Genomic DNA, 13,219 nt, shown 5'->3' with positions numbered 1-13,219 from the left:
AAGAGGGGATTTTAGGTGTCACAGGAACACCACCTTGAATACGACTGACTTATGTGTGTGATTCACCTTCCCTCTGTCATTCTCTTTCAGTCCTTCCTCTTAGGAGAAGTCTCAGCTTAATGCCAATGCCTTCCCTTTTTGCTAATTATTTTATTTTTTGTAAAGAGGGGGTGTGTCGCTTTGTGGCCGAGGCTGCTCTTGAACTCCTGTCCTCAAGGGATCCTCCTGCCTCAGCCTCCCAAGGTGCTGGGATTACAGGCATGAGCCATGGAATGCCACCAGTGCCAATTTGTCTTTGACACCTCTCTCAACCCATGCTAACCATCTCCCTCAGAGTTTTTGGCCCTATTTAGAATTGAATAATGCTTTATTTTCAATTTTTACATTTGCTTCCTATTAATGACAAATGATACGTTAAAAAAATATAAGCAAGCATTAATAGTTTAAAAAACAATGCTAAGTATATAATAAAACGTGGTTCATTCATTCTTGCGTTCAACAAATATTCGTCCAATAAATATATGTAGAGCATCTCCTATGGGCCAGGATCTTGCCAAAGGCACATCTGCGAACCAAGGAAACCCCTGCCCTCGGGGAGCTTGCATTCTAGGCGTGGGAGTCGTGATGGTGGTCGGAGAAGGACTGGATTTGGGGATTTGCTTCTTGCGGGGGACACAGGCCTGCCCGTGGGGCCCGCCTCCCGCGCGGAGAGCGCTGAGGGGTCCGGAGTGACCCGTAGGCTGAGACCCTGGCTTCCCCTTGCCTAGAGGCCGGGCAGGAGGCGCGGAGCCCGGGATCGCGGGGCTGAGGGCGCGGGGCGGGCCCGGCGGGGCTCGGCTGCGGCCCGGGCTGTGTCTGCGGCCCCGGCGGCCGCGCCCCTCCTCCCTTTCCCTCCGGCGGAGGCTGACGTGGAGTCAACAGCGCGGGCGGCCGCGGGAGGCGGCGGCGCAGCGGCTCGGAGGCGCCGGGCCCTCTCGGGGCCGCGCGGGGCCCGGGCGGCGGCGGCGACGCGACGTCGCGAGGAGGAGGAGGCGGAGGGGGTCCAGGAGGCCGGGCAGCGCATGGAGGAGGAGGCCATGAACGGCGACCGGACTGAGAGCGACTGGCAGGGGCTGGTGAGCGAGGTGAGGCCGCGGCGCCGGCCAGGCGGGATGGGCCGGGCCGAGCGGCCGCCAGCCCCGGGCCCGCGCCCCCAGAGAGGCCGAGCTGGGAGGGACGAGAGGGGGGCGCGCACCCCAAGTGGCCGCGGCTGCCGCACCCGCGCGACCCCGCCAGGTGCACCGCTCCTCCTGCACTTTCGGGTCTGCGCGGGCGCCACTTTCTTCCGCGCCATCTGGTGTCAGCCTTTGGGGAGGGGCCTTCCCCCCAAGGCAGGGGTTGGCCGTGGATTGGAGGCTGAAGCCCTGAGATCCGGGAGCAGAAGGTGCCAAGCCCCACCTGCCTGCCCGCTCGCCACTGTTGTGGAGCCAAACAATTGGACGCCTGGGACTGAAACGGGAAGGTGGTGCCATGGGGGAGAATCCGAGCCCTGGGGTGGAACCTGGGCCAGGTGGAATTACCTGCGGCGGTGGTTCGAGTTGGGGGAGTTCGGGGGTCCGCTGCAGCCATTCACTCATTCACTTGCTCAATTCAATCAACACGTGTTTACTGCAGGCCTACCATGTGTAAGGTGGGGAGGGGCATTTATCGAAAAAGTGAAACACAGGTGCAGAAGTGATTCGATTTGTGGAAGCACAGAACACCGTGTCCCCCTGCCCTGCGACTCTTTTGTCATAAACATACCCTGGGGGTCCACTTTCAGGCTCCTATGCTATTTGCTCTTCAGTTCCCCCTAAGAGTTTGCCGACCTGCTGGGAGAAGCTGCCGGCCTCTCCAGGTGAGAGGGAATGCGGATTTCTCCCTCTCGCAGGTAAGTTGCCCTGGTTTGCCACCATTTGTGGGGGCAATTCCTGGTGTTACTTACCCATGCCGGGGAATTTCTCCCTTCTGAGAACCAAGTTCCAGCCCAAGGCCAACTTGGGGCTTCCTTTTCTTTAATCCTGTGCACACAATGCAGAGTGTATCGGTTTGCTCTTTTCCTTTCCTTGTGGGGTATGGGAAGGGAAACCCTCTACTGTCTCACTCCTTTTATCGTTTTCTGGGTCTCCAGGTCAGTCTGATAATAGTGCTTCATGCCCAGTGTGTGCAGAGCGTTGTGTTTCTGAAGAGGAATGACATGCGGTAGCTCCTGCCCTAGTTTAGTTTGCTCAGCATTGGTCTAGTAGTTGAAAGCTCTCCTGTCTGGTGTTATGATCCATTGTATTGCAGCCTGGCTCCATCTTCTCAAACTGTCAGGCTTTATGTTAAGGGGCAGATCCTCTGGGGACCTTGTTTCTGGTCCCATCAAGAATCATACTTAGTAGTCAAGGAGGCTGGAGGTAGTTCTCCTTAGAAGTCCAGTGTTAGGCCCTTAAATAGCAGCAGAATCTTCACTACTCCAACAATTGCATATCAGGTGCCTGTTAGGAGTCAGGTACATTGTGAGGTGCTTGGGATTCAGTGGTGAATAAGACAAAGAACTCGCCTACCCTCAAAGAACTCCTGGGGGTTTCATGATATAGTCTGGGAGGAAGGTCACACCGTAGACAGTGAGAGTGAACTAAAGGATGGAATGGCTTCAAGTACTAAATGGCATGGGGTGCCCCTCAGTTGGCTGGGCTTAACCTCCACCTTGCCCTGACCACATTATTGTAACAATGGGCTTCCTCACTAGGCCGTGTGCTTTGTTTGGTTCTTTATTCCAGGGCCTATACACTGAGCTCTGTATGCAGCAGGTGCTCGAAAAATGCTTGTTGAATAAGTCAGTGAATCCTGAAGTAGGTCCTTCAGGAGTTTTCCTGCCCATCCCAGCAGAGTTTCTCCAGAGTAATACCTTCTTAACTTCACAAACATGAGGTGGGCACATAGCCAGGGGCCATGGGGGAGGTGAAAATGGGTCTAACTTACTTCCCACCTTAATAATAACTAATGACTATTTTTTGAGTGCATCCTTCATATTAAGCATTTTACATGGCCTCATATTCACAATGACATAAGGTAGGAATTCTTTCTTATTTTACAGATAAGGAAACAGTGGCTCAGACAGGCTAAGGAACTTGCACAGAGCCTCACATCTGGTAAGTGGAAGAGGCAGGATTTGAATCCTGGTCTGTCTGACTCATTGCTTGAGCCTTGCTTGTCTGAGCCTCTCTAGGCCACACTTGCTATTTTAATCATTGCTCATCTGTCTGTATCTTCTGCTAGATGGCAGGCTCCCCAAGGAAGGAGACCATGTCTAATTCAACTTTGAGTCCGCAGCAAATGACTTGGTGTTTCTTAGAGTATGGCCTACAGATCACCTGCATCAGAGTCATTTTGGGTGCCTGTGAAAAATTCAAGTTTATAGGTCTCTCCCAAATTTACTGTAGTGAGTTGAATTATGTATCCTGCTCCCCCCACCTCCCCACCATAGGTGCATCTGAGACCTAACCCCCAGTAGCTGCGAATGTGACTTTATTTGGAAATAGGGCCTTTGCAGATATGATCAAGTTAAGGATCTTTGGATGAGATCACCCTGGATTTAGGGTAGGTCCTAAATCTAATGACTGATATCTTAGAAGAGAAAGGACAGAGATTTAAGCCACAGACACACAAGGGAGCAGGCTATGGGAAGACGGAGATGCATGAAAGGAAGACCATGTGAAGACAAAGGTAGAGATTGGAGTGATGCAGCCACATGGCAAGGCATGCCAAAAGTCGCTGGCAGCTCCCAGAAGCTGGAAGAGGCAGATTCTCTCTCAAAGTCCCCAGAAAAAAACAACTGTTGACACCTTGCTTTTGGACTTCCGGCCTCTATAACTGTGAGTGAATACACTCCTGTTGTTTTAAGCCACCCCGTTTATGATCATTTGTTACAGCAATGTATTAGTCCGTTTTCATGCTGCTTATAAAGACATACCTGAGACTGGGTGATTTACAAAAGAAAGAGAGATTTCATGGGCCTGCTGTTCCACATGACTGGGGAGGCCTCACAATCATGCTGGAAGGCAAGGAGGAGCAAGTAACATCTTACATGGATGGCAGCAGGCAAAGAGAGAGAGCTTCTGCAGGAGAACTCCTCTTTATAAAACCATCAGATCTTGTGAGACTTATTCACTATCACGAGAACATTATGGAGGAAACTAGCCCCATGACTCAATTATCTCCCACCAGGTCCCTCCCACAACATGTGGGAGTTACGGGAATGCAATTCAAGATGAGATTTGGGTGGGGACACAGAGCCAAACCATATCAAGCAACCACAAGAAACTAATACACCTACTGCTGAAAAGTGCCTGGGGTTGCAGCCCCCTGATCTGCCTTTCTTACAAGCTGAGCTGCCCAGGTAATTCCCCTGCTCAGTCAAGTTTGGCTGGCAGGGGTTCCATGGGTGTGACTGGGTCTGGTACCAGACAGGTAAGATTCAGGGAAGAGCGTGCTCAGCAGCTGTGGTGTTACGAAGTGGTTTGGGGACCTGGCAGAAGGACCTGTGGAAGACACCACTGCCAGCTAATCTGGACTACATGGGATTTTCATGGGCTTGCATTTATTTCTGCAGAAGTCCTGGGTGCTGTCTCCCACCCTGGATCCCCTCTCCATCACCTGCCCAGAGCCCCGTCCTCTCTTTCAATCAGTTGCTTCCTCCACTTGCCTCTAGGAAGCAGTTTTCATTTAAAACAGTCCTACAGAGGTCAGTTTTATTTTCATATATTTGGTATAATAAGGTGAAATTACAGCCTTCTTTCAGGCCCGGAAGTAAACACACCCATGCATGTGAAAGAAGCATGACCGGGGTTCTGTTTTGGAAATTAAATGTCTGGGGAGGGGCAGATATTCTTATCGCCACCTGAGGTGAGCTTTCAAAATTGGAGACATCTCAAAGTACAGGTATGCAGGCAATCAATAACTTTTTATTTCCAAGATAAAAATCCTGGTCATCACTCAGCCCACCACTCTATGATAAACTATACATAATTCCATTTCACTATTTGAATTTTGGTTAATTAGATAGCAATCAATCTCCTATTCCTTGAGCATATTGTATGCAGGGGCCAGGAGGCAGAAGACAGTTAACCGTGGGCCTCCGCCCAAAGTAGACACTGATTTTTGGTTTTTGTTGTTGTTGTTTTAGAGATGAGGTCTCACTCTGTTGCCCATGCTGGAGTACAGTGGTGTGATCATGGCTCACTTCAGCCTCCATCTCCTGGGCCCAAGGGATTCTCCTGCTTCAGCCTCATGAGTAGCTGGAGTTACAGGCACGTGCCACCATGCCCAGCCAATTTTTTTTTTTTTTTGTAGAGATAGAGTCTTGCTATGTTGCCCAGGCTGATCTTGAGCTCCTGGCTTCAAGGAATCCTGCCTCAGCCTCCCAAAGTGATGGGATTATAGGCATGAGCCACCGTGCCTGGCCTAGCCACTGATATTTGGAAAGGAGAGGTTGAGTAGGTATAGAGTCCAGCTCTGTGGTTAAGGTAAAGACCCAGCTTTGGGTTTCAGTTGTTGACTTAGACTCTGAAGATAATAAGAGACCTGGGGGGAAGTCTTGGCCCTGCCTTTCTCTTGGTACAAAAGATCAAAAACCCAAACCAAAGTGGATCAGCTTAGAGGCAATTTATTGGCTGATGTTGTAGGTTGTACTGTGTCCCCAAAACGATGTGTTCAAGTCCTAACACCCTCCCCTCAACTGCCACCACACAAACACCTGTGAATGTGACCTTATTTGGAAGTAGGGTCTTTGCAGATATAATCAAGTTATGATGAGGTCATCTTGGGTGGGCTCTAATCCAGTGACCTGGTGTCCTTATCAGAAGAGGCAAATTTGGGCACAGAGATGCACAAAGAGAAGACAATGTGAAGACACAGACCGAAGAAGGCATGTGACAACAGAGGCAGAAACTGGAGTCATGCAGCTACAAGCCAAGGAAAGCCAAAGATTGCTGGCGACCACCAGAAACTAGGACGAGGCAAGGAAGAATCCTCCCTGAGAGCCTCATTGGGGAACACGGTCCTGCCAACACCTTAATTTTGGACTTCAAACCTCCAGGACTGTGCAGCAGTTGAATTCTGTTGTTTTAAGTCCCCCAGTTTGTGGTAATTTGTTACGGCAGCCCTTGGAAGTGAATATAACCAACATGACTAGTAATTCCATGCTAGGGCTGGCTTTTGGCTGATTCAACACTCAGACAGTTTCTCTCCATCTTTGAGTCTGCTTGCTGCCTGGCTTTAGTCTCAGCCTCCCATCCTTTCAAGTTCAAGTCCAGAGGGGAAGGCAGACCCTTCTCTAGCAGATCCTGTGAAACCCTGGGATGGTCCATTTAAATCCACTTAGATCACTCACCTAAACTGCAAGAAATCGCTCAGGCAGATAGTGATCTGATTGTTTTAGGCCCGGAGTTGTGTTCAGAGCCCTGCTCCATGACACGTGGACTGTGAGTGGAGCTAGGGTAGATCCCCAAGTAAAATTGGGGGGCTTGTTTTCGAAGAGGGAGAATGGATGTTGAGGGAATGACTGCACCATGTAACTTCTCTGAGCCTCATTTTTCTCGTCTTTAAATAGGGTAGTAAAAGTACCTACCTCGTAGGTGATCCTAATTGTGAGGATCAAATGAAATAATAATGCTTATGAGTGCATAGGCCTCTGCCGGGCGAGGCAGCGGTAGAACAGTGAGCATGAACCTCACGACAGAAACTCTGGTGTGTGAAAACTATAATTTGCTATAATGCCTTAATTTTGATTACAAGTTTTTGTTGTTTGAGTAGTGGAAATGTAATCTGCATATGAAGCCACACCACTCCCTTTCCCCGAATTTGTATTTAAATTCTAAGGGATTTACGAAATACTAAGACTAAGGCTAAGTCATTGGCTGGGGTGCTGGGGCGGGCTGTTTTTGTCTACCCACACTCTCCTAATTTAGTCTAGTATCTTGCCCTTGGTCACTCTAGGTCACTGTTGTGTCCTCCCTCATCCCCCCTCAGGTGTCCTCTGGCCCTCTGGCTGTCTGCACCACATCCATGCTACTTTTGGATGAATGAAGAACAAATTGATGAACTGCTTTTCACTGTTCTGGGCATGGTGAACTTTGCTGTCTTGCCAAGGTGGGGCAAGTTTTACTCATTTTTAAAATTTGGCCGGGCACGGTGGCCCATGTCTATAATCCCAGGACTTTGGGAGGCTGAGGCAGGCCTATCACCTGAGATCAGGAGTTCAAGACCAGCCCGGCCAACATGGCAAAACCTCGTCTCTACTAAAAATGCAAAAATCAGCTGGGCGTAGTGGATGTGCCTGTAATCCCAGCCACTCGGGAGGCCGAGACGGAATTGCTTGAACCCAGGAAGCAGTGGTTGCAGTGAGCCGAGATCGTGCCACTGCACTCCTGCCTGGGTGACAAGAGTGAAACTCTGTCTCAAATAAAATAAAATAAAATAAAATAAAATAAAATAAAATAAAATAAAATTTGTTCTGCTGCCCCTGAGTTACTCTAGGGCTAATTATTATGCTGCCCTCAAATCACCCTGGGGCTATGAGAAACTTTGGGAAACTGTTGTGCACACAGCATGTCACAACACCAACGCTGGGTCCAGGGAATTGGGGATTAGTTTTCACTTCCTAAGAAATGAAGGTGTATTTGTTAGGGTAAAGTCTAAGCCACTGTAAGAAAGATGCCTGCCTCCAAAATAGAGTGGTTTAAATAAGGTAAGACATTTGTGTCTCTTTCATGTGAGTGTGGTGGTTCAGGCATGGAGGGCAGCCCTGCTCCGTGAGTCATCTAAGAATTCAGATTTCTTTTATCTTGTTGCTCCACGATTAGGGTATGGTCCTCATCTGTGTGGCTGAAGCTTCTTGCTGCCACATTTGTGTCCCAGCCCATGGGAATGGGGAAAGAGAGAAGGGGGAAGTCCAGGGCAAGGGGCTTTTCTTTAATTAGGGATGAGTGGAGAACTGTACCTATCACATCTGCTCACCTCCCATTGGTCTGAGCATAGTCATACGGCCACTCCTAGTTGGCAGAGAGGCTGTGAATGTAGTCTGCACCAGAATGTGCCCATGTTTAATTTGGGAGGGTCCTATTAAGAAATAAGAGTAGGCTGGGCACCATGGCTCACGCCTGTAATGCCAGCATTTTGGGAGGCCAAGGCAGGTGGATCACCTGAGGTCAGGAGTTTGAGACCAGCTTGGCCAACATGGCAAAACCCAGTCTCTACTAAAAATACAAAAATTAGCTGGGCGTGGTGGCACGCACTTGTAGTCCCAGCTACCCAGGAGGCTGAGGCAGGAGAATCACTTGAACCCAGTAGGTGGAGGTTGTAGTGGGCAGAGATCATGCCATTGCACTCCAGCCTGGGCAACAAAAGCAAAACTCCATCACACACACACACACACACACACACACACACACACACACACACACACACGCAAAAAGAAAGAAGACTATATAGGACATGAAAAAGATAAGTTATCAAGAAAAAATGAGTAGGTTGACATATCAAAGTTAAAAAGTTATTCTCTTTGGCGGACTCTGTTAAAACAATAAAGAGTCACAGACTGGGAGAAAATATGTGCAGAACACACATCTAGTATCCAGAATATAAAAGGAACTCTCACTACTCAGTAAGAAGAAAGGCCGGGTGCGGTGGCTCACTCCTGTAATCCCAGCACTTTGGGAGGCCAACGCAGTGTATCACGAGGTCAGGAGTTCAAGACCAGCCTGACCAACATGGTGAAACCTTGTCTCTACTAAAAATACAAAAATTAGCCAGGCATGGTGGTGTGCACCTGTAATCCCAGTTACTCAGGAGGCCGAGGCAGGAGAATCGCTTGAACCTGGGAGGCGGAGGTTGCAGTGAGCTGAGATGGCACCAGTGTACTCCAGCCTGGGTGACAGAGTGCGACTCCATCTCAAAACAAAGAAACAAATGAAAGAACAAAAACAAAGAAACAATCTGAATTTTTAAATGGACAAAAGGATTAAATAAACCCTGCACTGAAGAAGAGGGATGGCAAATAAGCAATGAGTAGAGGCTCAGCATCCTTAGTCATTAGGGAACTGTAAATGGAAATCACAGTGAGATACCACAACATACCTATTAGAATGGAAAAGCAACAAGTTACAAAACTAATCAGCTAAGGGCTGACAGGGACGCAGAGCAACTAGAAGTCTCATACATTGCTGGAGGAACTGTAAAGTAGTAAAGTCACTTCTGAAAAGGTTTGCAGTTTCTTATAAAGTCAAACACACACTTAACTAAACAACCCAGCAATCCTTCTCCTAGGTAGGATTGAAGAGAAATGAGGACACATGTCCACACCTGTCTACACATCTATGTATGTAACTCAAGCAGTATACAACCGAATAACTTTCTTTTTAAAAAAAATTATTTTAACAGCAAACGTACTGCTCCTTGTGGAGCAGGGCTACCCCATAGGCAGTGTGCCCAGAGCAGCCACAACCAGATAACTCATTTGGGGGAAGTGGGTTACAGGGTACATGGTATAGGGTAAAAGCTGATAGTTTTAACATCTGTGATGAGTGACTATTTTGTACTCATGAATTAATGCTGTCTTCTATCTTTTTAAGAACACCTTTATTAAGGTAGAATTAATATATTAAAATGTGCACATATTTTAGGTATACAATTTGAGAGTTTGGATGTGTGCATACACTGGTGTAACCATCACCACAATCAAGGTATACATGAAATTTTTGAAAAGTAAAAATTAAGGCTAGGCACGGTGGCTCACGCCTGTAATCGCAGCACTTTGGGAGGCTGAGGCGGGCGGATCACCTGAGGTCAGGAGTTCGAGACCAGCCTGGCCAACATGGTGAAACCCAGTCTCTACTAAAAATACAAAATTAGCTGGGCATAGAGGCACACGCCTGTAATCTCAGTTACCCAGGAGACTGAGGCAGGAGAATCGCTTGAACCCAGGAGGCGGAGGTTGCAGTGAGCCCAGACTGTGCCACTGCAGCCCAGCCTGGGCAACAAGAGCGAAACTCTGTTTCAAAAAAAAAAAAAAAAAGCTAAAAATTAAAAAGACAGAAAACTGATCAATGGTTACCAGAGCCTGAAGGTACAGTGAGGAAATTGGCTGCAGAGAAACATGAGGGAATCTTTTGGATTTATGGATGTATTCTATGTCTCGATTGTGATGATGGTTACATGACTGTGTAAGCTTGTTGAGATTCATGGAACACTTACACCTAAAAGGGTTGAAATTTTCTCCAAATTATACCTCAGTAAACTCAATATTTTTCAAAAGGAGGTGAATGGTTATTCAAAACAGTTAGCTATTGCTACAGAGAGCTTTACTCCTTGCCTCTCTAATTCCCGAGCCCATCAGGTTTCCATCAAAACTAGCTGTGTCCCCCAAATTTCAGCACCAAGTCCTTGCTCTGCCCTCTCAACCCCAGGCTGATTGGGCCAAGCTCAGTGTTCCTCCTTGGAGACTGACTACCAAGCTCTCATTTGCACTCTGATTCTGCCCTTTTCTCAACTTGGAAGATCCTTTCTAGTCTTTTGAGGAGTTATGATCGAGGGCGCCACTGGAGAGACTCAACTGTGCCCTTATATCTTCAGGAGCAGGCGCTGAAAATGGAAAAGCCAGTCAGTTGTTACCTGTGTTCTGCTGGGCTATGCCTTTCTTAGACGTAAAGGCAGAATGTCTGGCTTCTTAAAAAGGGGGAGAGATATATGGGGGAGAATTAGGGTAAGGGTTGCAGGAAATGGAAGCAAGGTGGGAAGATAGGCTGTCAGTTAATATTTTAAAATACTATTTTTTTTTTTTTTTTTTTTAGATAGACTCTCACTCTGTTGCCCAGGCTGGAGTGTAATGGCATAGTCTCGGCTCACTGCAACCTCTGCTTCCTGGGCTCAAGTGATTCTCCAGCCTCAGCCTCCTGAATAGCTGAGACTACAGGCATGAGCCACCAATTCCTGGCTAATTTTTCTATTTTTTGGAGAGACAGAGCTTCGCCTTCTTGTCCAGGCCAGTCTCATATTCTTGAGCTCAAAGCTATCCATCAGTCTCAGCCTCCCAAACTGCTGGGATTCAAGGTGTGAGCCACCACGCCTGGCTTAAAATACTCATTCTTATTAGCTGTTGTTATTAGATGAAAACACCATGCATAATAGCGAACAATAGATCTTAGACACTAATGTAGGCAGTTGGTGAGGCTTGATGGAGTGGGGAAAAGCTTCTTAGAAGTTGAGCTTTAACTGAGCCCCTTCCCTTTGGTTGAAGACAGCAAGGGAGATCATGAGAAGGCATGAGCACTGGGCCAAGTTGGTGGCCTTTGCGGAGATGCTCCAGATAAAGGCAGAAATCACTGGGTTGAAGTACAGCAGGCAATGAGATTGGATAACCAGGGAGGACCAGATGGTGAATGACTTCAAAAGCCAGGCAGCAGGATGTGTCCTGATGTAGCTGGTAATGGGGAGGCACTGAATGCTTTTTTTAACTGGAGTACAAATTGATGAAAATACTTGTGATAGGTTGGTTTCCACTGAATTCAGCAGTTACTGACTCTGTATTGTCTGCAAGGTACTATGCCAGGCCGTGATGATATAAAAACTAATTTGGTGACCCTGCCAGGAATCAGGGAAGGACAGGTTAGGAAGAGATACCAGTAATCTAGCCTTTCTGCCACCATCAACATTCTCAATTATTTCCATTGCACCTAAGTCCTACCACTTATGATGTAGTTTTCAACCTAACTCTTGACTTACCTGTCTCTCCACTGGACCCAAAAGATCTTGAAATCTTTGAGAGTAGGGACCATATGTAACCTTAGCACTTAGCACTGTACTTTGCCCATTGCAGGTGCTCAGTACATGTAGAATATATGAATGCTTGGATGTTTGAATGAATGAGGTGTTAAGGGGTTACAGCATTGATGGGGATAGAGAAAAGGGGATGGCTATGGGAAACATTCTAAAGGAAGACCCCTACAGCAAGTTACGGCTAGCAGGATTGGAGAGATGGAATAGAATGAGTCCAAGATGGCCCTTGCTGCATGGCTGGAGGGTGGTGGTACTGGAAGTGACAGGAGGTTAGGGGATATGAGTTTGGTGAGAAGAGCATGGGTTCTGTTCAGAACTGTGCATCATTCAGAGTTTCCTGGGAGTACTTGAGCTCTTGGGAAGGAAGATTAGTGCTTACTGGGAACATTTTCGATGAGCAGCTATCTTCATAGTGGCAGGCTAATTTCAGAGTAAGTTTATTAAAATTAGTGTGTGGGGGAAAGTGAGCTCAATTGCTATTTTTAACTGATGGGATTCATGTTCTCTCCTGTGCGGGGAAATTCGCATATGTGCTCCTAAAATTGACAATTTCTACTCTTATTATGTTAAAAAAATTAATATAGTGAGTTTCACGTTGAATAAAATACATTGGCTGAAGATGAGAAGAGGACTTTGGCCAGTCCCTGAATGAAAATGACCAGAGTGAATGACATTTATTACTCACTGCCTGGTTTTCCACCAATAAAACCATACTGGGGCTTTAGTACCTCCTGGCAGAGAAGTTGCTTAAGTTGAGAGTCTGCACCTCTCTCTGGCCCATCAGGCGAAGTGGTGCCAGTGGTAGGGGAGACCTGGTTCCCAAAGAACACAAACCTTTGGTTGATTTTTACTTTGAAGTCTTTCCACTTTCACCTCTTCTGGTCCACTCTCTTCATTATCTGAAGCTATTTTATTGCAACAAACATCCTAATACTGTTCAGGGTATCATATTTTCTTCAAGTCAGTTTATCCTCTGTACAGCTAGCCAATTAAACCACCTTTAAGAAAAAAACATTTTTCATGATGTCCTCTTACTCGGAAACCTTCAGTGGTGGCTCCCCATCACCTGGTGTTCGAGCCTCTTCATGCTGACCTTGGCCTATCTTTCTGCCTGTCTCACTGCTCCCCACATACGCTGGCTGCTTCAGCCAAAATGATCTGCCATGCATTCTGGCTCCCACCTTTATCTCACACCCTGACCTCATCCAGGTGGGCGTCCCACTTCTTTTCTGACCACAGCCTTCACCAGTCCTTTAAGGTGGGGTGGAACCCCACATCCCTCCTAAAATCCTCCATGATGCCAATCTTGAAGTGAGCTCTTCGTCCTGTTGCCTTATTTGGCTTGGCTTAAACTGTGATCCTTTCACACTCACATGCTACCTAA

At 47.5% G+C, this 13,219-nt stretch overlaps 1 protein-coding gene across 6 annotated transcripts in view; it reads left to right on the top strand.

Moving 5' to 3' along the window:
* The first annotated feature begins 869 nt into the window (after positions 1–869).
* Positions 870–13,219, top strand: part of CCDC149 (coiled-coil domain containing 149) — a 110,880-nt gene continuing 98,530 nt past the window's right edge. Inside the window, exons 1-2 of one of the 6 annotated variants that reach the window (XM_063603744.1) lie at positions 988–1,124; positions 3,101–3,155. Coding sequence is in view for 3 of the 6 variants with exons in the window: in XM_034958380.4 (XP_034814271.1) it covers positions 1,062–1,124 (63 nt within the window). In the remaining 3 variants the exon portion in view is untranslated. Of the gene's footprint in view, positions 1,125–2,784; positions 2,935–3,100; positions 3,156–13,219 lie in introns of those variants that run through there. The other 5 variants (XM_034958381.3, XM_034958382.3, XM_034958379.4 and 2 more) reach the window with 5 other exon arrangements.

This window comes from Pan paniscus, chromosome 3 (genome assembly GCF_029289425.2).
Source record: "Pan paniscus chromosome 3, NHGRI_mPanPan1-v2.0_pri, whole genome shotgun sequence".
NCBI classification, from domain to species: domain Eukaryota; kingdom Metazoa; phylum Chordata; class Mammalia; order Primates; family Hominidae; genus Pan; species Pan paniscus.
Note: the sequence above shows the minus strand (reverse complement) of the source record. Positions and strands in the feature narration are given on the sequence as shown.